Raw genomic sequence first — 25934 nt, 5'->3', positions numbered from 1 at the left:
GGAAGAGGCGGTGCTCAGGTGGAGCCGGGTGTCTGCAGGTCTGGCTGCGAGCGTGTCTCCGGGCCCTGGGCGAGGGCGTAGCGCGGAACTTTAGGGCCGGGCTCGGTGGGGCGGCCGGAAGGTACGGCGGGGACGCGCTGTGAGTGCGCGAGCCAGAGCCGGGTGGCCAGGCCGGGCCTGCTCTGTGGATACCGGGGCTCCCCTGCCCGGGACCGGGCGGCCGGCTCCGTGGGCGCCAAGGGGACAGGGCGGGGCGGACGGGCCCGGCACGCCCCGGGGCCGGCTCCTCTGCGGCGTTGCCAGCACTGGGCCTGTGGCCCTGCCTGATCCTGCCCCCGGGTTGTTGGGGGAGTCACACAGACACGTCTGCACGGCGATTGGCAGGCGGCGGAGACAGAGCCGAGCTGATGCCAGGGCCGGAGCGTGCTGGGAGTGGCCGGGAAGATGAGTAGGATTTTCCCAAGCTAGGGAAACCTGGCAGAGGAGGGGCTCCACGCCTTGCTGGAGCGGCTTCCGGTTTGCAACAGTAGTGTTATTAAACTTTTATCTGTTTGGTGCTGCCAGGGTTTATTCCTGTTACCGGCTTACAGATGAAGATAGGCATCTTATGCCCAGAGATGGTCCAGAAAAGAGTTCAAGCCGTCACCTGTCTAATTTTGATTAATGAAGAAAGTAATAGGACTTGCTTCACGTGATTGTGGAGCCTAGCGTCAGTTAGTGCATCGAAAGGGCTTAGCACAATGCCTGACACCTGGTAAGAACTCACTAATTGTTACTGTTCTTACCAGTGTTACTGTGACAACGGACCCAGACGCCTGCTTCAAGCGGAATGTGACAAAGTGGTCACTGAATCCTTTGCCCCTGGTCCTCCATTCCAAGACATAGCATTTTAACTCCAGGTCTTTTCTCAGTGCCCAGGGCACTGCTAGATGCTGAGAACAGTAGGGAGGTGGAAATGACTTGGGCCTGCGCCTTGACTAGCTAATGCAGGCTAGTAAAAGAGGAAGTGCAAGGTCCGATTTTAAAGAAGACGGTATCTGTTGGGAAACCGCTCTGTAGAGTTGGGACTTGAGAGGTTGCCCTCAAAGGCTGAGTGGGTGGGATGAGCAGGAAGTGAAAGCAGACAACCCGAATTAAGGACCACCTGACTCTAGCCTTCTGGTTGAGCTGGGCTCAGGTGGGGTAGGTCGGAAAGGACTGTCAGAGGTGGTGTTTGGAGTAAAGATTATCAGTCCCGACTGCAGACTGTAATCATCTGTGCTTCCTGGAGAACTAGAAGTGTGTTCCCTTTGGCAGCACACCAGCCGTGATGGAAATGATGCAGAGATTAGCATGGCCTCGGTGACAGAAGGACATGTAAATTCATGAAGGGCTCTGCTTGGTGCGTGTGAGACTGGGAAGGAGACTGAGGGGAAACAGGGTTTCAGGCAGGGAGGGCAGATAACAGCACGTGTGACGTGGATGCTGAAAGGGGCGGGGTCTGCTAAAGGTGCATGGGCACCAAGGGGATGAGGAAGGGTGGGAAGGAATTTCAAAAGCACATTATATCTGACAGTGTTGTAATGAGACCTCTTTGAAGTCTGATTTCTAAAACGTTGTGTATGGGGGGTGGGTGGGGGAGCTCACAACTGTAGAGTCCTGACTTAGTTGTTTCTGAATATAAGGTTTGGGTATTGGAATTTTAAGAGGCAGTTTCACCAGGAGATTCTGATGTGCAGACAAGATGAAGAATGCTAACCTAAAATGGTGAAGTCAGTAAATACATCTCTCACATCAGAAAACTCTTTGTTTACAAAGAAACAAAAGACTTAATCCCATCCTCACCATGCGCTGCTTCCTGGTCAGATTGGTGGACATGGTAAGGTGATGTGCTGGGACCTAGGACCGTACATAGCCAGTGCTCTGTAATCGTAAACACGATCCTAACTTATTCAGGAATCACTTCTGAGAATATGGTTTGAAAGTTAGTTTATGTAACATCTTTGCATACAATCTCAAGACGCTCCTTGTGCTCCAGAACCTATCTGTGGCCCACACTTCTCTAAAAAGGAACTCGAGTTTAGAGGTCATTCTCCCACTGAGCTATAGCCCCCGTCCTGGAAGTCTGGCTCTAAATACTTGGAGAAAAATCTCACAAGTCCATGTGCATATGCATGCCCTTATTTTGTTTTGAAATGCTATCCCACCCACAGAGTTAACTGTGTCACCTGCAAGGCTAATTTATGAGCAGGTGAGAGTGAAAGCCAGCGGGATGGGAAATGAAGGAACAGAAGAAGTAGAAGAGGAAAAGAGAAGGCAAGAAACAAATTTAAGATGACGTTTGTTGGGTGTGGTGTCCGTCATCTTATATAACCACCTCAGTTGCAAGGCTGAGCGCAGTCTGATAAGGGGTGTGTCATTGGGAAACACAGTTGCCCTTTGACCACATGACTCAGTCTGTCCTCGGAGAGTATGAACCCCTGTGGATCACGGTTGGCGTGCTGGAGTGTTTGACTTAAGTGATGGCAGTACAGATGGGGAATTTGAATCTGGATCGTGTCCTCACACTTCTTTCCTGGTTCTGTTTTGCAGATGGCAGAGTTTCCGTAGCCTATCTTGAGTCCGTGCCTTACCCACCTTCAGTCTCAGCTCCACTGGCTAGAAAAGTAAATGGGATTTGCACAAATTCCAAGCCGAACTGAAATCCCGGCTGCAGTGTTAATATCCTTTTCTTCTGGTTGTTACTAACAGGTACTAAGTGACCTAAAATGGAACATGTCGCTGTTTCAGGCAGGGCTTAGCTTAAGCAGGGCATGACAACTGCTGAGGAAAAGCAATAGTTTTTGAAAATGGAATTGTTTCAGATAGGGGACATTTAGAAAAAAAAATGAAAAGAAAATGAAGCCTTTTAAATAGATGTTCAGATTTTGTAGCATCATAGATTTTGTAGCATCGTCTTTTAGAATGTGCAAAACATGCTCTCTCTTTAGCTTTGAGACCAGCCCCCATTTCAGAAGGTGCGGCGTGAAAAGGCAGCTGTTGCTTTCCTGGGTTAGTCCTTAGGAGCACCATAGCCACCTGAGTGAAGGAGACAGCGCAGAGTGCTAGGTGTCGGGCAGGAAAGAGAGGATCAACAAGTCCTTTGCAGTTGTCTGGAGGAGCTTTTATATACCATGAAACAGTTATGTACATTTCCTAGCTGATTTGAGTGATTGTCTTCAATCCTCAGGAAATTCAATGTCGTCAGAAGACCTGGAAGCCCAGGAGGATGAACTACTGGCCTTGGCGAGTATCTATGATGCCGATGAGTTTAGAAAAGCAGAGTCCGTCCAAGGCGGCGAAACCAGGATCCATCTGGATCTGCCACAGAATTTCAAGATATTTGTGAGCGGTTAGTTAATATCTTACACAGATTTTTTCTAAATAAAAATTATTCTTGATTTCTTACTATATTTTAGTTGTCACTTGTGTATATAGCTGTAAGGGGTAATTGATAAGTATTGGTGGCACAGATATAATGCATGTTTGTTTTAAAAGAAGTGTGTGTGGGGGAATGTAAAACAGTTTTTGATTCGATCCTGCCTTTTTGACCACTGAATTGAGATACCCTGCATATCTCATGCAGCCTAGTATAATCAGTAGTTGGATCAGCACAATCGTTGATAATTAGAGGTAATCAAAGAAAACAGATAATAGCGTGCAGCTGTGAAGATTCTTGGCACACCGTAGAGTGCCTGCCACATGGCTGATGCTGCGTGGCTTTTAGAATCAGTGCAACTGCCATGGACAGGTATGGAGCACGCTGTTACTCTGCCATCTCTTGTTGGAGAAAAACAAAACTGTTTTTGATAATCTGCAGAGACCTTGATGCACATTTTCTCACAATGTTTCTCATAGAACCTGTGATCTTAGATGACCCTGTGACTGTGGTGTGCCGTGTTATGCCCTCAGTCCTGAGACTATTTTGTTGGCACAAACTTCCCCAACCGAATCATGACTAGTGGGCATATGCTGGTCTTAGTAAGTCATGGCTGTTTCATAGAAATAAATGTCTTTTTCTCTAGATTGTGTCTTTTAATTGTTTACTATAGACCAACAATAGAACAAAACATTGTGTGCTGCATTGTCGTTAGTGTTAGGAATTGTACTAGGAAGTGTTTACAAGAATGAGTTGTGTGACTTCATACAGTACATGGCACCTAAGTAGATTTTTCAAGGGCTTGTAAGGTGTTGTATTGTTTGGTTTTTGAAAGCAGGACTAGGAAATTAACATTAAGGCATAGACGGTGCTCTGGGGGAGGGTTTTTATCCCCTCTGCTAAAGCATTAGGGCTGAGCACTGCTCAGTGGTTTCGGACACTCCAGTGTTGATCTTTTCTGATTTTTGTTTTTGGTTCAGGCAATTCAAATGAGTGTCTCCAGAATAGTGGCTTTGAATACACCATTTGCTTTCTGCCACCACTTGTGCTGAACTTTGAACTGCCACCAGATTATCCATCCTCCTCCCCACCTTCATTCACACTTAGTGGCAAATGGCTGTCACCAACTCAGGTAGACCCAAAACTTAATTTCTCCTATCCATTTTTAGAAACTTTCAAAATCATCTTTAATTGAAAACTAAAAATTGGTGATCTTTGATTCAGTGCATAAAGAACAAACAAATGGCTTTGGTTTTGTAAATATTCCCCCTAGTGTTCTCGAATTCTAATGCTAATGAACTGAAAATGCTTGATGTTTTTAGAAAGAATGGCAGGGCCGGGATATCGCTCAGTGGTAGAGTTCTTTCCTCACACGGAAGGCCATGGGTTCTAGCCTCAGTGCTCAAAGAAGAAAGAAAGAAATGGCAGTAAACAAACTTAATTAATCCTTGTGAATTGAAACAGCAATGATTTTTAATCAAGTGTATTGTTTCTTTTCCTAGAGACAAGGTCGTCCTCATTTTCCTTAGATGCTGACATTATTTTCTCAGTTTCTTATTCATTCCTTAAATGAAAGATTTAATTGTAATTACAACAGATAATTGAGCTAAATAGCTATAATAAGCAAATTTCCTGAATAAATGTTATAAATGCTTCTCCATAAAAATCTGTGTATTAATAATGGATAATTGTCACTTAGTATCTCTTAGCTGTAAATGCACACAGTATAAATGTGTTTAGTTCTTGTAGATACTTTGTAAGGCTGGAGACCTAATATTGAAAGCCTTTTCTGTGTGCTGTTTATCCTTTTCTGATGACCTCAACTCCTGTTATTAACAGGCAATAGTTGTATGGATTTATGATGGGGCACATTGTTATATCTTAGTGTGATATTGTGTATAGCATGTATTGATCAAACCAGGTAATTAGCATGTCTTCTCTGTATCATTTATGCTGGAGCCTTCAAGCACCTCTCTTCAACGTCAGCATTTGATTAAGACATAAATATGACTTGAAGTGAGTACAGTGTTCTGAGATGTGATGGATCAATAGCTACTTTTCCAGAAGCTATGAGGATTGATAAGCTGATATTAAGACAGAAGCTGTCAGTTGTTGACCTCAAGGAAATAGCTCATTAGTCTTTTCTTTTAGTCATACAGTTTTGATATGTTTATTTTTGGAGATAGAGTTTTGCTACATAGCTCAGACTGGGCTAAATCTCATGAATCTTCCTCCCTCAGCCATCTGAGAACTGGGATTATGTGTGTGTAATGGCCCACTTGGTTTTATCATATACTTTTTGTTCCCCCATCTAATCTTTTGCATAAAGGTACCTTTACAAGAATTAAGATTACAGCTTAAAAGGGAAGTTAAATTTTAAGGGAAAGACATTATAACTGTACGGGGAGCAGTAGGTGTGAGGAGTACATTACCTGTTGAGGCTGCCGTGAGTGACGTTTAGATCACTGATGGATGGCTAGTTCTTTAGGTAGGTAGACCCTCATATAGTTCCATAGAGTTATTGATACTCTGCATACCTTCATGTGCTTCCGCCAAACATGCACAAAAAGGGATAGATTAATTGGATGCATGATGTACTTTCAGATTCTAGTTTCTACTTAATGCTAGCTTTGGGAGCGCTGTAGGGAAGGGTTTGTCACTTTTTGAATTTAGATAAAATTATAGTAGAATTCTTTTTCAAATAAATCTCACAGAGAATTAATGATTTAATTGGTTGTATTTCTTAGTTCAATCTTTGTGTCTATACCCTGAGTCATGACATTAAGGATTTCACCTACTAATCATGAAATTGACACACGGGTCTGTCATTCACTGAATTGGGGTGGGTAGTAGAATCAGAAAGTGGTTCTGATTATGTAGGACTTTTCTGTAGTCCCCAGTATACATATCTCTGTTTCTGATTATGTAGGACTTTTCTGTAGTCCCCAGTATACATATCTCTGTTTCTGATTATGTAGGACTTTTCTGTAGTCCCCAGTATACGTATCTCTGTTTGTTCCCTCTGTTCCCTACTTCACATTTATATGTATGCCTTTTCTGAAACAGGACTGGAGAAGGAAGGAAGGAAGAGAATGCGTCTTTATCAGACTCCATTTACACAGTATGCAGAACTTTCCTTTTAAATAGTTACCTGCTTTGGGGCTGGAGAGATGACTCAGTGGTTAAGAACACTGTTCCTCTTGCAGAGGACCCAGTTCAATTCCTAGCACCCACATGGCAACTCACAACCATATGCAGCTCCAGCTTCAGGGAATCTGATGCCTTCTGACCTAGTGGGCACTAGGACATACATCCATGCAGGCAAAGCACTCATACACATAAAACAAAACCCCCAAAAGTAAACGCTTGTTGCATTTTACATGTTTTAGTAGATTCCTCAAAACGTGTGTTTCATATTATAAGCTCCAAGCAAATCTGTAAAAGCTTTAGTTGTCAGTATTTAAGTAAGTGTTTCCGCAGAACTGTCAGAAGCACCACACAGAGCAAGGAACAGAAAATGGTATTTTTTTCATTGGGCTTTAATATACAAAATTTGCTTGCCATCTGGAAGGCTTGTTTTTAGGTGTTTACCTGAAAAAAGAAAAAGCTTATAATTCCTGAGCTCCAGTTAGAAATATTTATATTTCTAATGGGAAATCATCTTATATTCCACTTTCTAATGAAATAGACCACTTTTAAATGGAAAGGTCAAAATAGTTTAACTTAGCTGGCTTAGTTTAGAAGTGAGAGCTTTCTTTGTGGCAGCCACGTGTGTGGAGGGCCTGTAATGAATGCCCAGGGCAGTGTCAGTCTGTTTCCCTCTATCATCCAGATTTCTTAGTAAAAAGAATGCTGTGAGCCTGTTGGCTGGGGATCTGCTGAATGCTGGAGCCCTGGATCCAATCCCCTGCCTGAAAGGAAAAAAGCTTATTGCAAATGTGGGAAAAAAGAACTCAGGTTTAATTATACAAATTACTATTTCAGCTCTCTTGGCTCTTTGATGGGACTGGAAGAGTTAATTTTCAGACTTTGAGTGTCATTTTCATTCTCAAAGTTCTAGAGAATTTTGAGACAGGGTCTCCCATAGTTTAGGCTGTTTTTAGCTCATTATATAGCTGAGGATGGCCTTGAACTCTGATCCCTCTGCTCTGCCTCCCAAGTGCTGAGCTCATAGGTGTGCACTAACATACTTAGTTTGCTAAAGTTTATTTCAACTCAGTAGATAATACAACTTGTATATGTTTAGGGGGTTGTATGATATTTTGATACATGTGTACGTTTATGTTTTTTAAGATTGGACAACCAATGTTTTTACTGTTTTCATAAGTGTGTTTGTCTTTGCAAGCATTTTATTATTTACTTATAGTAAAATCACTCAAAATCCCTTCTTTAGGCTTTTTCCCCCTTCTAGCTTTTTGAAGTGTACAGTGGCTTTGGTTGGTGTTTTTAGTCAGGGACTTGTGTAGTCTGGGTAGTCCTCAAACACTGTGTAGCTGGAGCTGGCCTTAACCTTACAATTGCTGTGTTCCTACCTCTCAGGTGTTAGGATTTCAAGCCTGTGCTATCACGTTATTACCAATGACTCCCTACTATGTGCACATGGGACTTCTTGTAACTGTGACTTGGTAAACACTGGTCAGTTTCCCTCCATCCCTGCTATGTGTACATGGGACTTCTTGGTCCTATAACTGTGATTTAGTAAACACTGGTCAGTTTCCCTCCATCCCTGCTATGTGCACATGTGACTTCTTGTTCCCATAACTGTGACATACTAAGCACTGGTCAGTTCTCCATCTCTACTATGTGCGCATGGGACTTCTTGGTCCTGTAATTGTGACTTAGTTTGCGCTGGTCAGTTTTCCTCCATCTCTACTATGTGCAGGTGGGACTTCTTGTTCCCGAAACTGACTTTGTAAGCATTGGTCAGTTTTACTCCATCTCTCACTTCCCAGTCCCACCTCTGTAAAATGAACTGTTTTTGTGTTTACTTTTGGTTTTGTTATTTGTATAAGTGTTTTGCCTACATGTCTGTCTGTGTATCACATGTATGCAGTGCCCATAGAGGACAGAAGAGAGCATTGGGGTTCCCCAGAACTGGAATTACAGATGGTTGTGAGCTACCATGTGGGTTTTGGGAATTGAACCTGGGTCTTCTAGAAGGCAGCTATTCTCACCACTATATCACCAGCTCAAACCTGGGTCCTCTGGAAGAGCAGCCAGTGCTCTAACTGCTGAGTTATCTCTCCAGCTCCCCACCCCTTTAAAAAAAAAGAGAACAATGACAGGATTTCATGTACCTCCAGCTGCCCTCAGTCTCTGCTTAAAGGTGTGTCCCACCTTGCCTAGCTGAGGTTAACTCTTTTGTTTGTTTGTTTTATTTATTTTTATTTTTTTTTTCAAGACAGGATTTCTCTGTGAAGCTTTGGCTGTCCTGAAATGCTCTATGTAGACCAGGCTGGCCTCACACTCAGAGATCCACCTGCCTCTGCCTCCCAAGTGCATCAAAGGCATGCACCCAGCCAACTTTTTTATATTCTATATCCTAACAAAACCACTCAGTGCTTGTGTTTCTGAGCCTAGCTCTTTAACACAGTGATTCCCAAGTTCATCCATGTTGTTACAATAAGAGGAGTTTATTCTCTTTTATAGATGATTTCATTGTTATCTACCCCACTGTTGATGGATGTTTGTTTCCTTCCTTGGCAATAATGAATAGCTCTGCGATACACATAATCTCATTTTCTATAGATAATATTGGGCAGTGGGGTTGCTGGATAACGTAGTTCTGGTTTTGATTCTTTTTTTTTTTTTTTTTTTTTTTTTTGAGACAGGGTTCTCTGTAGCTTTGGAGCCTATCCTAGAACTAGCTCTTGTAAACCAGGCTGGCCTCAAACTCACAGAGATCCTCCTGCCTCTGCCTCCCAAGTGGTGCTGTGATTAAAGGCGTGCACCACCACGGCCTGGCTGGTTTTGTGGTTTTGATTCTTTTGAGGAAACTGTGTCCTGTTTCCCCACAGTTTTACATTCCCACCAACAGTTTGCCAAGAGTTCCCTTTTCGACATCCTTGCTAGCATTTCTTGATAGCCATTCGTACTAATGTGAGGTGTCTGGGTTTTACATCACCCTGATTGGTGACACCGCTCATTATCATGAACTTTGCCTGCCAAGTGCATGTCTTCTTTTTTGTCTGGTTGGTTTTTTGTAGTCTGTCCTGAAACTTGCTCTGTAGACCAGGCTGGGCTCAAACTCACAGAGATCCACCTGCCTTCCTGAGTGCTGGGATTAAAGGCGTGTACCACTACTACCCTATTTTTTATATTTATTTATTTATATTTAATATTCTGTCTGTGTGTATACCTGCAGGTCAGAAGAGGGCACCAGACCTCATTACAGATGGTTGTGAGCCACCATGTGGTTGCCGGGAATTGAACTCAGGACCTTTGGAAGAGCAGGCAATGCCCTTAACCACTGAGCCATCTCTCCAGCCCTGTGTGTCTTCTTTTAAGAACTGTCTGTTAGGTCTTGCCTTTGTGTGTATCTATTGAGAGTGGTACTGGGGATTAAACCCAGGGCCTTGTGCGTGCTAAGTATGTGTTCTGCCATTGAGCAATACCCTGGGCCCTCATCTGCCTACTTAAATATCAGATTGTTTGAACCAGCAGTAGCCTTTGATTCCATCTCTTCGGGAGGCTGAGACAGGGACCTTAAAGGTTCAAGAGCTGACCTGTAAAATGGCTCAGTGGACAGGGACACTTGCCACCAAGCCTAATGACCTGAGTTTGATCCCTGGAACCTACATGGTAGGAGAGAACTTAGTCCTCTGACTTCCACATATAGGCCATGGCATGTCCATGTTCATATGTACACATAACTACATACAAAATAAATACATATTTCTTGTTGCTTTCAAGACAAGGTTTCTCTGTGTATCCCTGGCTGTCTTGGAACTTGCATTGTAGACCAGATTCACCTCAAACTCAGAGACCTACTAGAACTTCCTTAGTGCTGGAATTATAGGCGTGTGCCACCATGCCCAGCCATGAATGTGTGTGTGTGTGTGTGTATGTGTAGGCAAATGTGGGCAACTTAAAAAGGTCCTGTCTCAGAATAAAAAGTAAAAGGCAGGCTAAGAACTCCAGCTTATGTTAGAGCATCTGCCCTGAGTTCCATCCTCAGTACTGCCAAAAGGAAAAAAGAATCAGACTTTGGGATTTGTGCTTTTTGAAGTTTGTCATGTATCCTAAACATTAACCCCTTGTCAGGTGTCTATTCCTGTGACTCTTTTCTGGTAGGTTGTCCTTGCACTCAGTTTTCCCTCTGCTCTACAGAAGCTGTTCAGTTTGATAAAACGCTTCATCAGTTTTGAGGTGATTTTGTAACCGGTGTGTAATGTGTTGGGGGTATGCATTTAGTTGGGCACTTTGAGTATGAATATCTAATTTTCCCAGCACTGTGTGTTGAAATTGCTGTCCTTTCTTGGATGTTTTTGTTTTGTCATTTCTTATGGACTAGGTAAGCAAGCACTTTACCATTGAGTTGTGTCCCCAGCTTTGAATGACACTTTTAGTTTCATTTATTTTTCTTTTTGTTTCAGCCTATTTACTATTTCATATGTGCCTCACAAATTTCTGTTGGACAGATTTGTTATAGGAAGTACAGTTAATCCAAAAGAGGAACAGAAAGGGTATGGGAGAAGAGAACACAGGTAATCATCAAATTTTACTACCCAGAAACAAGGGCTATGAGACTCTTACAGGGCCTGGATGACTTCTATATACCATCCTTTTTCTAATTACAATTCTAGATCGCCTGCAAGGAAAGGTAGGGCTCCCAAAGAGAAACAGTTCATGGCTGTCCTGCAACTAGCTTTGTAGACCAGGCTGGCCTCAAACTCACAGAGATCCGCCAGCCTCTGCCTACGTGCTGGGATTAAAGGCGTGCACCATCACCGCCAAAGAGAACCAGTTCCTATTAGAACTACATTCCTTTCTAATACAGAATGAAGTTAAAGTGCTGTTTTCGTAGCTTAAGTAGCAATTTGGTTCTGTATCTTACAGCATTTTACGTTTCTGTTGTTTTCGTACTAATCCATTTAGATTCTGACTTTATGTTTAACTCTGGCCTCTATCACTGAACAGTTTAAGAAATGATTTGGTGAGAATGTTGCTGCTGTTTTGGGAGTGAGAAAAAGTAGTGTCAGGAGGCTATACTAACATAACTTTCAAAGAGCCTTAGGAAGATCGTCATCTTTCCCAACTCAGCATCCTTGTGTGCTTTCTCCTAGCTCTCTGCTCTCTGCAAGCACCTAGACAACCTGTGGGAAGAACACCGAGGCAGTGTGGTGCTCTTTGCCTGGATGCAGTTTCTTAAGGAGGAGACTCTCACCTACCTGAATATTGTCTCTCCTTTTGAGCTCAAAATGGGGTCTCAGAAAAAAGTTCAGAGAAGGACGACAGCTCAGGCCTCTTCCAGCACAGAGATAGGCTTTGGAGGAGCTACGGGATCCGATGTAGACCAAGAAGAAATGGTGGATGAGAGAGCTGTGCAGGATGTAGAATCATTGTCGAGTCTGATCCAGGAAATCTTGGACTTCAATCAAGCTCAGCAGATGAAGAGCTTCAATAGTAAATTGTTCCTGTGCAATATCTGTTTCTGCGAGAAGCTGGGGAGTGAGTGCATGCACTTCTTGGAGTGTAGACACGTGTACTGCAAAGCCTGTCTGAAGGACTACTTTGAAATCCAGATCAAAGATGGCCAGGTTAAATGCCTCAATTGTCCAGAACCAAAGTGCTCTTCAGTGGCTACTCCTGGTCAGGTATTGTCACTCTGTTGATGCCGCATGGCTTCCTAGTTCTTTTGTTTCCTTTTAAGATAGGATCTTCCTCTGTAGCTCAGACTGGACTCAAACTCATGATCCTCCTTTCTTGACTTCTCAAATACTGGGATGGTAGGTGTATGCCACTACACTCGCCACAGGAATTCTAATTAATTCATAATTAATGTATTTATCTTGCAGTGTTGAGAATCCATCCCAAGCCTCATACATGCTCGGCAAGCCCTCTCCCACTAAGCCAAACCCCCACCCTCAGAAACTTTCTTGATAGTACTCATGGGATAGACCAAGTCCTTGGGTGCAGTCTACAAGTCCTCATTATATCTATTAAGAATGCTAGCCGGGTGGTCGCACGCCTTTAATCCCAGAATTTAGGAGGCAGAGACAGGTGGATCTCTGTGAGTTCTAGGCCAGCATGGTCTTCAGAGTGAGTTCCAGGACAGGCTCCAAAGCTACAGAGAAACTCCGTCTTGAACCGCCCCCCCCCCCCCCGCCTCAAAAAAGAAGGCTACAAAGTGGGTACAGCGCCCACCTGTAACCCCAGTACTTCCAGCAGGAAGATCAGGTAGTCAGTATCTTCCTTGACTATATAGCAAGTTCAAGGCTTATTTGGGCTGTATGAGATCCATCTCAAAAATCAAAACCAGGGTCAGTGAGACAGCCCATTAGGTAAAGAAACCTGCCAGAAACCTTATGACCTGAGTTTGACCTTTAGGACATACATGGTTGAAGGAGAGAACCAATTTCCTCAGGTTGTCTTTTAACCTGCACAATTGTTTGTGGGCATATGCATATATACACACATACAGGCAGATTTCTGTTCTCTGTCTTTTAATTTTATTTCATTTGTATTGGTGCTTTGCCTGCATGTTCTATATGAGGGTATCAGATCCCCTAGAATTGAAGTTACAGACAACTGTGATCTGCTGTGTGGGTGCTGGAATTTGAACCCAAGTCCTCTGGAAGAGAAACCATTGCTCATAACCACTTAACCATCTCTCCAACCCTGTCTTGTTTTTCAAGACAGGGTTTCTCTGTAACCTTGGCTGTCCTGGAACTCACTCTGTAGACCAGGTTGGCCTTGAACTCAGAGATCTACTTGCCTCCTGAGTTCTGGGACTGAAAGCACGTACCACTGATGATGTGGAAGCTCAACCAATCACATCTGGTTAGGGTGTGGCCGCCTGTAGCCCAGGTAGAAGAACCAGGGTAGGTAGGCACGCGCACTCTCTACGCCGACTCACCGGACCATTTTGGATTTGGACTTTCCACTCTTGTAACGTGAGTTCCCCCCTTTTTCAATTATTAAATTATATCTGTTGTTCTTGAGCTGGTCTGGTTATTTATCGTACCAACCGAATACGTCAACACACCATGCCCAGCTGCCCAGCCATGTGGACCCATGCAACCACCACTTCAGTTGGGATATAGACTGTTAGAGCAAGACATAGGAGGCTGAGGCAGGGGGATTGCTGAAAATTCAGTCAGTGGACTACATAGGAAAGCCTGTCCCAATCATGCCCCACCCCTTGCTCAAAAAATGAAAAGGGTATAAACTATTACCAAACCTGCTTTGATTCTGATATCAGAATAGAGGTTTGAATTGTGCACCTATCTATTTTATATCAGCTACCTAAGATTCTTCTCAGGAGCAGAACTAGTTGAGAAATGATTAACTATGGTGCTCTGTATTTCCTCTCAGGTCAAAGAGCTGGTAGAAGCAGACTTGTTTGCCCGTTATGACCGCCTCCTCCTCCAGTCTACCTTGGATCTAATGGCAGATGTGGTGTACTGCCCCCGTCCTTGCTGCCAGCTCCCTGTGATGCAGGAGCCTGGCGGTACCATGGCTATCTGCTCCAGCTGCAATTTTGCCTTCTGTACCTTGTGCAGACTGACCTATCACGGGGTCTCTCCGTGTAAGGTAACTGCAGGTATGTTGTAACTGGGAGCCCAACCCCCATCCAGTAGCCTTCCCTCACACTCAAGGCCTGTGACTTTCATTCATACATTTAGAGTCCTCACACCTGTAGTGTTTGTATTTTTCTCCAAGTCAGAGGGTTACTAGAAGTAGAGTTGCATGCCAGTTATGACCAACTTTTGCTCCAATGTCCCCTGAGCCCAACAACAGATGTGGCATGCTGACTCAACTTGCTGAATGCTGGGTGAAACTCATTTAGCAGTTACTTTTGTCAGTTACCGTCTTGGCTCTAGGGATGATGTAGGATTGACCAAGCGACAGAACCCTTTCATGGACCCGCAGTCCAGTGGGAACAACAGCACAGAGAGAGCTAGTGGTGAGTGCTAAGGAGGAGAGAGAAAGTAAGAGCAGGTTAGGAAGTGCTCTGAGGGAAGAGGAAGCAAGCAGAACCAGGGAAGGCTTAGGAAAAGGACTAGCATGTGGAATCTGCCAGTGCATGTGGAGTAACAGGTCCCGGATGGCAGATGGCAGCATCCAGACTGCCACTCTTGACTCTTTGGCACCTGCGTCTTCTCAGTCCTCAGACGCTCTCCCTGAGCCATGTGTTGGAGCGAATGTAGGCGGGGTGGGGTCTGGGGAGTCAGGCCTTTTTGTCAATTTGTTTGGTCGTTGGTGTCCTGTTTTCTCAAATTAATGAAGATGATGAGAATACTGCAAAGGTGGGGCTGGAGAGATGGCTCAGCGGTTAAGAGCATTGCCTGTTCTTCCAAAGGTCCTGAGTTCAATTCCCAGCAACCACATGGTGGCTCACAACCATCTGTAATGAGGTCTGGTCTTCTGGCCTTCAGGCATACACACAGACAGAATATTGTATACATAATAATAAATAAATATTTAAAAAAAGAATACTCCAAAGGTGTTTGAAAATGGACAAAACTGACAAAACTAGTGAAAATGCCGTGCAAAGTTATTGTTACATTGTCATTTGAGTCTATGACAAGGTAGATACAGAAATTGAAAGTCAGAGTGAAAAACTTACAGCAATTTCAGAATGACTCAAATCTAATACAAATTTTAAATCTGTAGTTGTTGTTAATCTTTCTAGAAATTCCTTCTATTGTATTTTGCAAAAGTACTTATTCCTGACAGAGGACTCGACTTTCATCCTGGGTACTGTGAGAAACAGTGGGCATGAAACGCGGAGTGGTGACTGCTAATGCTGCTACAGTCACTGACTGGTAATGCCAGGAGACCGCCTTCATGTGCAGGGAAATGTCTTAAGGGAGAGGCTTGTGGCCTGAAGTATAAGGGTGCTTGAGACTTCAGGGAATTCTGAAGTACAGTGTTAGTCTTTACTTCTAATCCTGTTGATGAGAGAAGGATTTGTTTCACAAATTTGGAGAAGTTCAAGTAGACTTGGGGTTCAGCAGAATAAGGAATCTGGCTATGTGTATATATGTGTGCTGGTATGCACACCCATGAAATAGTTATTTTGAGAATATTGAGCAATAATTTTTTGTCTTTAAGATATTTAAAAACAAAAACGCTTTGAATTGTTAGATGAGAAAGATGTCTCTTACATCAGAATGTAGTGGTGGTGCTATATTCTGGATGCACAATACGCTTAAGAACTTACAGATTGAAAAGAGAAAGTGTATGTAGTCTGCCTCACGTGTCTTTTGCTTAAAAGGATGAGACCTCTAAGTAACTTGAGGAAAGCAGACTGATAAAGTAACAAGAGCAGGGCTAGGGAGGTAGCTCAGGGGTAGAGTGCTTGCTATGCAAACATGAGAACCTGAGGTTGAATCCCCGGCACTCTTTTAAAACTCTGGGTATGATCACACATGTCTGAAACCGCATCTTTGCGTGGCAAGGACAGGTGGATCCTGGGAGCTCGCTGACCAGCTCGTCCAGCCTAAATGGCAAGCTTCTGGTCAGTGTCTTAGTAAGAGAGTTGTAGAAGAACATAGCAGATGTCCTCCTTTGGCCTTCACATCCGTGTGCGCGCATGCACACACACACACACACACACACACACACACACACATCTGGGCTTTTATGTGCACACTACACACATATCCCCCCAAAGAAAAATTAAATAGCTAGAACGTTTATGAGAGGTCTTCAGTTATATTGAAAAATGAAGGGAATACAGTTGTGAACCAAAGTTTTTGTCTGCAGCTGGAACCTTTGCAGATGGATGCCTAGTCCAGTTAAGTAGTAAAGCAGCAGTGTAAGCCAGCTGAAGAATATTGGGGGAAGGCCGGGCGGTGGTGGCGCACGCCTTTAATCCCAGCACTCGGGAGGCAGAGGCAGGCAGATCTCTGGGAGTTCGAGGCCAGCCTGGTCTACAAGAGCTAGTTCTGAGGCTAGGCACCAAAGCTACAGAGAAACCCTGTCTCGAAAAACCAAAAAAAAAAAAAAAGAATATTGGGAGAAAAGATGAAAAGAACTCTTTTTTTTTTAAGATTTCTCTCTTTTTTTTTTAAAGATTTATTTATTTATTTATTTATTTATTTATTATATAGTGTTCTGTCTGCGTGTATGCTTGCAGACCAAAAGAGGGCACCAGATCCTATTACAGATGGTTGTGAGCCACTCTGTGGTTGCTGGGAATTGAACTCAGGACCTCTGAAAGAGCAGTCAGTGCTCTTATCCTCTAAGTTATTTTTCCAGCTCCAAAAAGAACTCTTTGTAAATTTATTTTTATTTATATATGTGGGTATATACATGTACATGCAGTGCCTATGGAGGCCAGAAGAGGGCATTTGATTCCCCCTGAGCTGGTATTACATTTGAGCCTAATGATGTTGGTGCTGGAAACAACCCAGGACCTCTGGAAGAGCAGCAGATGTTCTTACCTGCTGAGCCTCCTCTCCAGCCTCAAGGAAGAACTGCTCTAAAATCACATTGTTATTTATCTTTGGCGATGGGAGGCACACTCATACCTTGGTGAGAACGTGGCAGTCAGAAGACAGCATATGGAAGTTGGTTCTTCCACCATGTGGACCCGGCTGTTGAACTTGGGTCATCAGGCTTGGCAGCTTCTCTACCCACGGTGCCATCTCAGTTACCCCAGGATGAGCTTTCAGCACCTGGAACAAAGTGAATTTTAGTCACTATTTTTGTATGTCAAATTGTTAAGTTACAGAGTTTTATGATGATTAATACTTATATAGTGTAGAGTCAGTGTCTACAAGTTATAGAATTTGGTATGGTGTGGTATTGGGTATTAACCTCAGGGTCTTGGCAAACACTCTTCCACTGAACTCCACGGGCTCTTTGTTCTTTTTGATGAGACAGTTTTCGTTGAATGTTGCCAGCTACATAAACATGCCAATATTGAGAAATCAAAGTCAAAGGGAAACCCTGCCTCCTTTGCAAGTCTGACTTTCCTAGTGGGTGGATCCTACCTGCTTCTGTCATTTGCATACATAACCTTTACCTGCTCATCATGTAAATGTACTGTTTGTGGGTCCTGTGAGTATTTGGATTGAATAGTGGCCCCTCCAGTTAAAGGTCTCTTTGTGTCTATTGTTATTTTTTGCAGCATGTTGAAAGCTTTATCTGATACACACATCTGAACTACAGAAGATTATTCACATTTTCACACACAATATATTTATGGTTTTTATTGACGATAACGGGTTTCATTATGAAATTTTTTGTTGTTATTGTTGTTTTGTTTTGTTTTTCGAGACAGGGTTTCTCTGTAGCTTTGGAGCCTGTCCTGGAACTAACTCTTGTGGACCAGGCTGGCCTCGAACTCACAGAGATCCACCTGCCTCTGCCTCCCGAGTGCTGGAATTAAAGGTGTGTGCCGCCATCACCACCCGGCTTCATTTTGTAATTTTTATGCATGCATATGTTTTGTTCATAGTATCCATTGTCCCTTTTTGTCCCCATCCCCCAATCTCCTAAATTTTTTATATTTAAATATTTTGGGTGGTTTTTTGGTGTGTTTTTTTGTTTTTGTTTTGTTTGTTTGTTTCAAGAATGAGTCTCGGGGCTGGAGAGATGGCTCAGTGGTTAAGAGCATTGCCTGCTCTTCCAAAGGTCATGAGTTCAATTCCCAGCAACCACATGGTGGCTCACAAACATCTGTAACGAGGTCTGCTGCCCTCTTCTGATCTGCAAGCACACACAGACAGAATATGGTATACATAATAAATAATAATAATAAATAAATAATTTGTAGCCTATTAAAAAAAAAAGAATGAGTCTCACTGTATAGTTGTGGCTGACCTGGAACTCTCCATGCAGACCAGGCTGACCTTTCAAGTTCACTCAGTGAGCTTTGCCTGCCTCTGCCTCCTAAGTGCGGAGCTAAAGCTGTGCACCACTGTGTCCATTATGCTGTCTTGAGTGTTTATCAACACTGCAGAGTAACAGTTAATTTTCTGTTGTACTTTCTAGAGAAATTAATAGACTTACGAAATGAATACCTACAAGCAGATGAAGCTACTAAAAGGTTCTTGGAGCAGAGGTATGGCAAGAGGGTGATTCAGAAGGCCCTGGAAGAGATGGAAAGTAAGGACTGGCTGGAAAAGAACTCCAAGAGCTGCCCCTGCTGCGGGACGCCCATACAGGTGACTGCTGTAGGACAGACTTAGCGCACGCGTTACCCTCAGTAATAGTCATGGAGAAAACACAGCCTTCTTACGTAGACGATAAAATTTCACTAGTAAATATTCTTACAGACTTTACACATAGGCTTCTCTATTCGAAGTGCTTTTATAGAAAAAGACAATTTATCTCACATTGTGTCCTCCTCAAAATTGAGAAGATGTTGCACTGTTCCATTTTCTTTTCTAACTTAAACTAGGTAAGTTATAAAGCTTATTCCAGATTATGTTCTGGGTCTGTCTTGAGGCGCAGTGAGAAGTAGTGTGTCTGCACTGATAGTGCCCTCATAGAAAGCCACCAGTATTCATTCAGTGACGCTCCAGGCTCATCACTTATCTCACCTCATTTTCTCCCAAGGGCCCTGCTTCTAAATACAATATTCAGGGTAAGTTCCCACTTTTTTTTCTTTTTTCTTTCTTTCCTTCCTTCCTTCCTTTCTTTTTTTTTTTTTTTTTTCTGAGACAGGGTTTCTTTGTGTAGCCTTGGCTGTCTTAGAACTAGCTATAAAGCAGACTGGCTTTGAACTCACAGAACTCCACCTGCCTCTGCCTCCTGAATGCTGGGATTAAAAGTGTGCACCACCACCATCTGGCTAGATCTCATCTTTTTAATAGCCCACAGTGGGGATTAAATTCCCAACATGAGTTTTGAAAGAGACAATAGCAGGTTAGACCATGACCACACTAGAGCTATAGTCAACTCTTAATTTGTGTGATTTTACAGATGGTTTTTATTCTATGTGTATGGCTCTTGGCCAGCATGTTTGTCTCTATACCATGTGCATGCCTGGTGCCTGCAGGCTAGGAGGCGGCTTTGGATCCGTTGCAACTGGAGTGGCAGATGGTTGTGAACCACCATGTGGATGATGAGATTTAAACCTGAATCCTCTGGAACAGCAGCCAGTGCTCTTAACCAAGGAACCATCTTTCCAGTCCCAGTCTGCTTTTAAAAAACCTTATCTGGAGCAGGGAGTGAACCTCAGTTGGTCAAGTGCTGGTCTGGAATGCACAAAGTCCTGGCTTCAGTCCCCAGTACAGCAAACTAGACATGGAAGTGCATACCAGTAGTCCTTGCATTTTAGGAGGTAGGCAGGAAAATCAGAAGTTCGAGGCCAACATAGATACATGACACAGTCTCAGAAAAAAAAAATCATAACTGACTTTTCAGAACTATTTGTCCTTCAAAATAGCAAACATATTTAACAAAAATGTGCTCAGGAAATTGAGGCATTTTCCCTATTAATCTGAGCCAAGTAGACAAATCTGTTCTCATAAAAATCTTCACAGGTTTTAAAATCAAAACGTAGCTTTCCGTTTGATTTTTTCTAGTAGTGCACATCATAACTGAAGCTCTTGATTCCTTAGTTACCTCATTAAGGAAAGTGTCGTCCTATTTGACCTCTTCTGCCGTGCCTGAGCCCTTAATAGAAATAGATATGAGGTCACTTATTAACTTTGATTAGTGTAGAAATTTAAAATTTAATCCCAGTCTGGTTTGCTCAGTCTGTAATCCCAGCCATTTGGGAAATTGAAACAGGAGGATTGCCAGGGCCAGGGTGAACAACTTAAACCCTGTCTGAAAACTAGAAAGTAGAAAAGGGTAGAGGTACAGCTTAACGTAGCGTGGCTGCCCAGCATGGAAAGGAATCTAGGTTCTATGTCTAGTGCTGAGAATAAAGAACATTTTAATATTTATCTAGTCTCAAGTTCCTCTTATCTCTGTCTGTTTATGAGAAGAGATTGTGTTAAGTACCTAGTTGTAGGACTACCTGTTCGATATTTCTGTATTTTACTTTCAGTGCAAACTTGTGAGCGTAAGTGGTTGTCAGTGTGTTTGTTGCCTGTGTATCAGCTCTCCCTGAGAAAGGACAAAAGACTGGGGAGTGTGGTGTGTTGCTTTTGGCTCATGCATCCTTTTCTGCTTTCACCACCTTGCTTCGTGTCTCCTCCCACCAGAAGCTGGATGGCTGTAACAAGATGACCTGTACCGGCTGTATGCAGTACTTCTGCTGGATCTGCATGGGCTCTCTCTCCAGAGCCAACCCTTACAAACACTTCAATGACCCCGAGTCTCCATGCTTTAACAGGTTTGTACACACAGAGTTCCCTGGATTGGTTAAAAAGCTAAATGGTGTGTGTGTGTGTGTGTGTGTGTGTGTGTGTGTGTGTTGTGTGTATATGAACAGGCCCAAGAGGGCGTCAAATCTTTCAAAGTTGGAGCTAAAATACAGATATTTGCAGGATGCCTGGTTCATTGCGTTAGTTCTGGGATCCAAACCTTGGTCCTCGTGGTTGTACAGCGGGCATTCCCAATGCCTTTCTAGCCCATCTGCAGTATGCTTTGATACCATTATGCAGGCTAGTTTATTTTATAAAGTAGCTCTACTTGGAGAACTCTTCCTACACGTGATTTTTAAATCTTGAAAATGGGTTTATAGTCAGAGTATACATCTCTTGAAAAAAATTTATTTTTTTTTTCACATTTTTTGTTTGTTTGTTTGTTTATGTGTTTTTCAATATAGGATTTCCCTGTGTAGACCTGGCTGTTCTGGGACTCACTCTGTAGACTCAGTAGTAACGGTTTTGACAAGGATATTTCATGTGATGACTGTATATGGTACCCCAGTGGGAGAGCCATGGTCAGGCTGTTCCTGTTAGTGTGCTGTCATTTAATGCATGCAAAGCTGTGTTTTCCCATTGTTAGGAGAAAAGAGTCTCAGGTGATTCTTTGACACAGTGCCACCACGCCCCGCTGGCCAGTATTATGTAGAGGTGTTAGCAAAAGAATAGGGTGTTTTTGAAAAAAGGAGAGAGATTATGTTCAGTTTTATCCAACTGCATAAATATGTACCTTGTTTATGTTTCCAGACTGTTCCATGCTGTGGATGTTAATGGAGACGTTTGGGAAGATGAAATTGAAGACTAGTTCATTCCTCTGCTAAACACATAGAAATGGAATGGTTTGCCCTAATCTTCTGTCAAGTACACAGAGAAACCTTGCAAGATATTTAGGGTGCCATGTATTCACTCTTCCTGTGTAGAAGGAAGAACAGGGTTATATTTTTCTTTGGTACTACTGATTAAGGCACATAATTTTTTCCATGTAACATAATTCTGATAAAAGTGTATGCCAAAGGTTCAGAAATGAGAACTATAAGAGATTAAATATTATAATATGCCCAAACTGTGGATAGTTATAAAGTAAATATTTATTTTCTTCCCCATGCTTTAGGTTAGGGAGAGGGTCAAGAGTTAAACTTTCAGATTATGTCCAAGAAGCCTGATGTTGTTGGAGCTGTCTCAGTAGTGACCCATTGACACTGGACTGAGACTCCGGTCCATTGCTGTGTTCTGTTCACTCTTCCCTCACTTCCCTTCGGGGAAGCCTTCTGCTCTGTAACTGACCAGTGTCCCAGTGTCATTTTGATCTACTACTTTGCAGAATAGAAATTTCCAATAAATTTTAGAATACTTTTAGTACCACAAGCCCTGTGGGTCACTTGATATTTATGAATGGTGTATTGAATCCACTGATTTAGAGCCAAAAGCAGAATGAAGGATTCTGATTCAGAGCTCCCCCTCCTGGGAGAGAAATTCAGAGTCAGAACTATCTCTGCCCCAATTTGTTCTCCACTTTCTCCCTTTGCTCTCCTGCCTTCTGTTGACAAGGACAGTTTTAGTGCTGATTTCAGCAGTGGGTGTTTTTATTTCCTCTGCTGGAATAGGAAAGAGCCCAGTTTATCCCTCAGATGAATGTTCTCTGAACCTGTGTACAGACAACGCCATGGTTCTGGCCCCAGCCTCTGAACACTCGGGTCTTCTCTAATCACCTATAGAAATTGGGCTTCCTGTGCTTCCCCTTTAGACACCAATATTTGGGGAGATAATTATAGCTTGATATTTCTGGGTTTTATTGGCTTTTTGGAAAACTGTCTTCCTCATGATTCAGTAAGTGACTTGGTAGCCACCGGTGGATGTACTGAAAAGGTCAGTAATTGACCTGCATCTTGTGAATGTGTGTTTTCTACTTTGACCCTGAAAATTAAGAAATTGCTCAACTGTCAGAACAGACTGATTCTGGATTGTCAGTGAGGATGCTTAATCTTAAAATAAAAATAATTTAAAATTCATTCTACAATTGAAATAGAGATGTCCTGTTGCTTCCGTCTCCAAAGCGGTAATCGAATTTAAAACTAGCTCATGTTTATGTTGGTGTGTGTGTGTGTGTGTGTGTGTGTGTGTGTGTGTGTGTGTTTGGTGGTGGTTTGATTTTGTTCTGGAGATTGATCCAGGACCTCAAGCATGCTGAGCCTGAGCCCTACCACAGAGTGGTATCCCTCTACACACACATACATAAACATCTTAAATTGAGAAGGAAGAGTCCTGCAACAACACCTCCTTTTTTCTTGGGTCAGTGCCTTTTTTACTCATTTTGTTTGAACATGTTACTTTCATGGGCTTCCATCCAGCACATTTTACATAATAACTGGAGTTAAAAAATAAGTTGAAGGTAAGAAATGAGAAGAAATGACTGTTGAGTAAATCGCAGAGAGAAATGTTAGCAGCAGTTGGGTCTGGTGTGTTTCAGTGTAGCCATTGCCATGCCGTGCTTCATGATAAATGTTAGCAATTGTTCACTTAACTTTAGCTATCGTGCATTTTGTTGGTGATATCTTAGAAGTGAGAATAAAGCCTTTACAGTGCTGTCGTGGCAGAAACAGGAGAGCCCTCACTGCTGTGTGGCTTTTCAGGAGCCAACAGTGGTTTTAATCTTAGACTTGTTTACTACCTGACTTTAGCTTTGTTCTCTCCTTAGGTACAAAATTCTTGCCTCAGTTTTAACACAGACAATTGAGTTTTTAAATATTTTTTGAGGCACCTAATTTTGAGATGGTATAGTTTTAGTAGAATTCTATTTTTTTTTTTTGATTTTTCGAGACAGGGTTTCTCTGTGGCTTTTGGAGCCTGTCCTGGAACTAGCTCTTGTAGACCAGGCTGGCCTCTAACTCACAGAGATCCGCCTGCCTCTGCCTCCTGAGTGCTGGGATTAAAGGCGTGCGCCACCACCGCCCGGCTAGAATTCTATTTTTTTAATTTATTTTTATGTGTATGGGTGTTTTGTCTCTATATACCACATGTGTTCCTGGTACCAGAGGAGGTCAGAAGAGAATTTCAGACCTCCTGGAACTGTAGTCACAGATTGTTGCAAGCCTTTCTGGTTTTGAACTGCTTTTGTCAACTGAGATGTATTTAATCTATCTTTTATATTTTTCTTTTTCTTTCTAATTATTTTTGTTATTGATTATTTGGAATCTCACATAGTATACCCCTATTCTGCTTGCCTCCCAGTCTGGCTCCCTCACCTGTAACCTCCCCTCTTCTCCCCCAAAAAGCAAAAAGCAAGTCCATTTTGTGTTGTCCATCTGTTCACCTCAGTGTGGTCAAATTCCTAGTAGCCAGCCCCCCAAGGGAGGATGAGTCTTTCTCTGCTGGCATCTGTACCCGTGCCAGCAGCCAGCAGCTGAGGAGAGCCATGCAGTATCTGGAGCAGGGTGAGACTAGCTCTCCCAGGTCCCCTCCGCAACCGGCACCATAGTGCCCGTGCCATAGGCTGGTGAGGGTTGGGACCAGCTCTCCAGTGCCTTTGGACATTAACATGACATCAAGTGACAGCCCTGAGCACAGGCGTTCACAGGAGCTTCAGTGGTGATACAGGCTGAAGGTAACACATCCAGGCCGTACCAGATCTACTGGCCCACCATGGCCTTCAGTGGCTGCACAGACCATGAGGCTCGGCGTGGCCTCAGGTGGTTACACAAGCCACTCCCAGCAGCCTGACACCCTGAGGCAGCAAAACCTGAGGACATCACCACGGGGCAGAGTCGTAGACAGTACCAACACGTGTGTCTCAGGTTTCATTGAAGTCCGGGGCAGCAGCATAGACCACTGACACCAACATAGCCCATGCTGGTGGCCCCTAGAAGAGGCTCAATCCAAACGTGAACCTTTCCTCATCTTGGGCCTCCACTGTTGCCCAGAGCCAGGGCGATCCCATGGCTGGGCAGAAGGTTGGGGTGGCAAGAGGTGATGCAAGGCTGTCTGCAGAAGCTCCAGGCTGTTAAACACCATCTGGCTGACCCTACCGGGCAATGACAATGTGTAGACCTCAGCCTTCTCTCTCCCCTGTCACCTCCGTCATACCTACAGTTCCATGCCTCTCTAGCGTACACACTGCTCCGTTTTTCTGTGTTTCCTACCTCTCCATCATGTACTTGTTCACTGTAGTGACTATGGGCACAAGCATTGATTGATGACTTCTGGGCAAGCGGGCCTCGGGGGGGCCCAGTCAGCGCATGGGTCTTGTTTAAGCTGTTTTTAAGAAAAAACTGAAGTTTAGATTCATAGATAAGCTGCAAAGAAAGCATGATACGCATGTTTATAAGCTCAGCACTGAGGGAGGCAAGACTGGGAGATCAGAGGTCAAGGCCAGTTTGGGCAACTCGAGGCCCTGTCTCAAAAACAGTGGGAATTCACCCCAAACCACAGAGCAAAGGTATTCAAGTCCCTTTATACTCCATGTTGTTTTCCCTGCTCAGTTCTCTGAAGAAAGAAAAAGCATTTAAACACTGAACAGAGAATACCCGGGTGGGTGGGGACTGTCAACCCATGTGGGTCCTGAATTGGTGTGGAAGGGCCAGCTGGCCAGCTGGCTCATCTTTTCCTGTGTTGAAAGACTGCAAGCGGAAAAGCCTCCATCTGCCTAACTAGAGCTACAGATCATGGTCAGTAGGGTTGGCTTTTTTCTTTTCTTCTCCCTTCTTCTCCTCCTCCCTTCTTTCTTTCTGTCTTCCCTTTTTCCTGTTTGTTTGTTCACTTGTTTGTTTTTTTGTCTTGTTTCGCTTTGTTTTTGAGACAGAGTCTCTCTACATATCCCTGGCTGACCTCTAACTCAGAGATCTGACTGCCTCTGCCTCCCAAGTGCTGGGATCAAAGGAGTGTACCACCATGCCCAGCTTAAGTCTGGTCATTTTTATTAGTAGTAGAAGGTTCTAGTTAACATTATAAATATCTTAATATATGTATGTTTCTGCCAAGAGTAATTAGATGAGAACCTTAATGCTATTTGTATGCTACTTCCTTTGAAAATGAATGAAAAATTT

At 43.3% G+C, this 25934-nt stretch overlaps 1 protein-coding gene across 5 annotated transcripts; it reads left to right on the top strand.

Moving 5' to 3' along the window:
* On the top strand, positions 1 to 22912 carry Rnf14 (ring finger protein 14). 5 transcript variants are annotated; one of them, XM_041660439.1, is made up of 9 exons: positions 1 to 121; positions 2572 to 2730; positions 3209 to 3370; positions 4378 to 4529; positions 11683 to 12213; positions 13934 to 14162; positions 18566 to 18738; positions 20731 to 20861; positions 21643 to 22912. In XM_041660439.1, exons 3-9 carry the CDS (start codon positions 3217 to 3219, stop codon positions 21698 to 21700), a joined length of 1428 nt encoding a protein of 475 aa, XP_041516373.1. In that variant the 5' UTR covers positions 1 to 121; positions 2572 to 2730; positions 3209 to 3216; the 3' UTR covers positions 21701 to 22912. The 5 variants fall into 5 exon arrangements, with proteins under 5 accessions (XP_041516373.1, XP_041516375.1, XP_041516374.1 ...); XM_041660441.1 differs by having other exon boundaries at positions 4 to 38; XM_041660440.1 differs by lacking the exon at positions 1 to 121 and adding an exon at positions 146 to 754.
* Positions 22913 to 25934: the final 3022 nt, after the last annotated feature.

This window comes from Microtus oregoni, unplaced genomic scaffold, assembly GCF_018167655.1.
Source record: "Microtus oregoni isolate MIOR12 unplaced genomic scaffold, Mior012 000011F_ref0000422, whole genome shotgun sequence".
Lineage (NCBI taxonomy): Eukaryota > Metazoa > Chordata > Mammalia > Rodentia > Cricetidae > Microtus > Microtus oregoni.
The sequence above is the reverse complement of the archived record's forward strand: the minus strand, read 5'-3'. Positions and strand labels throughout refer to the sequence as shown.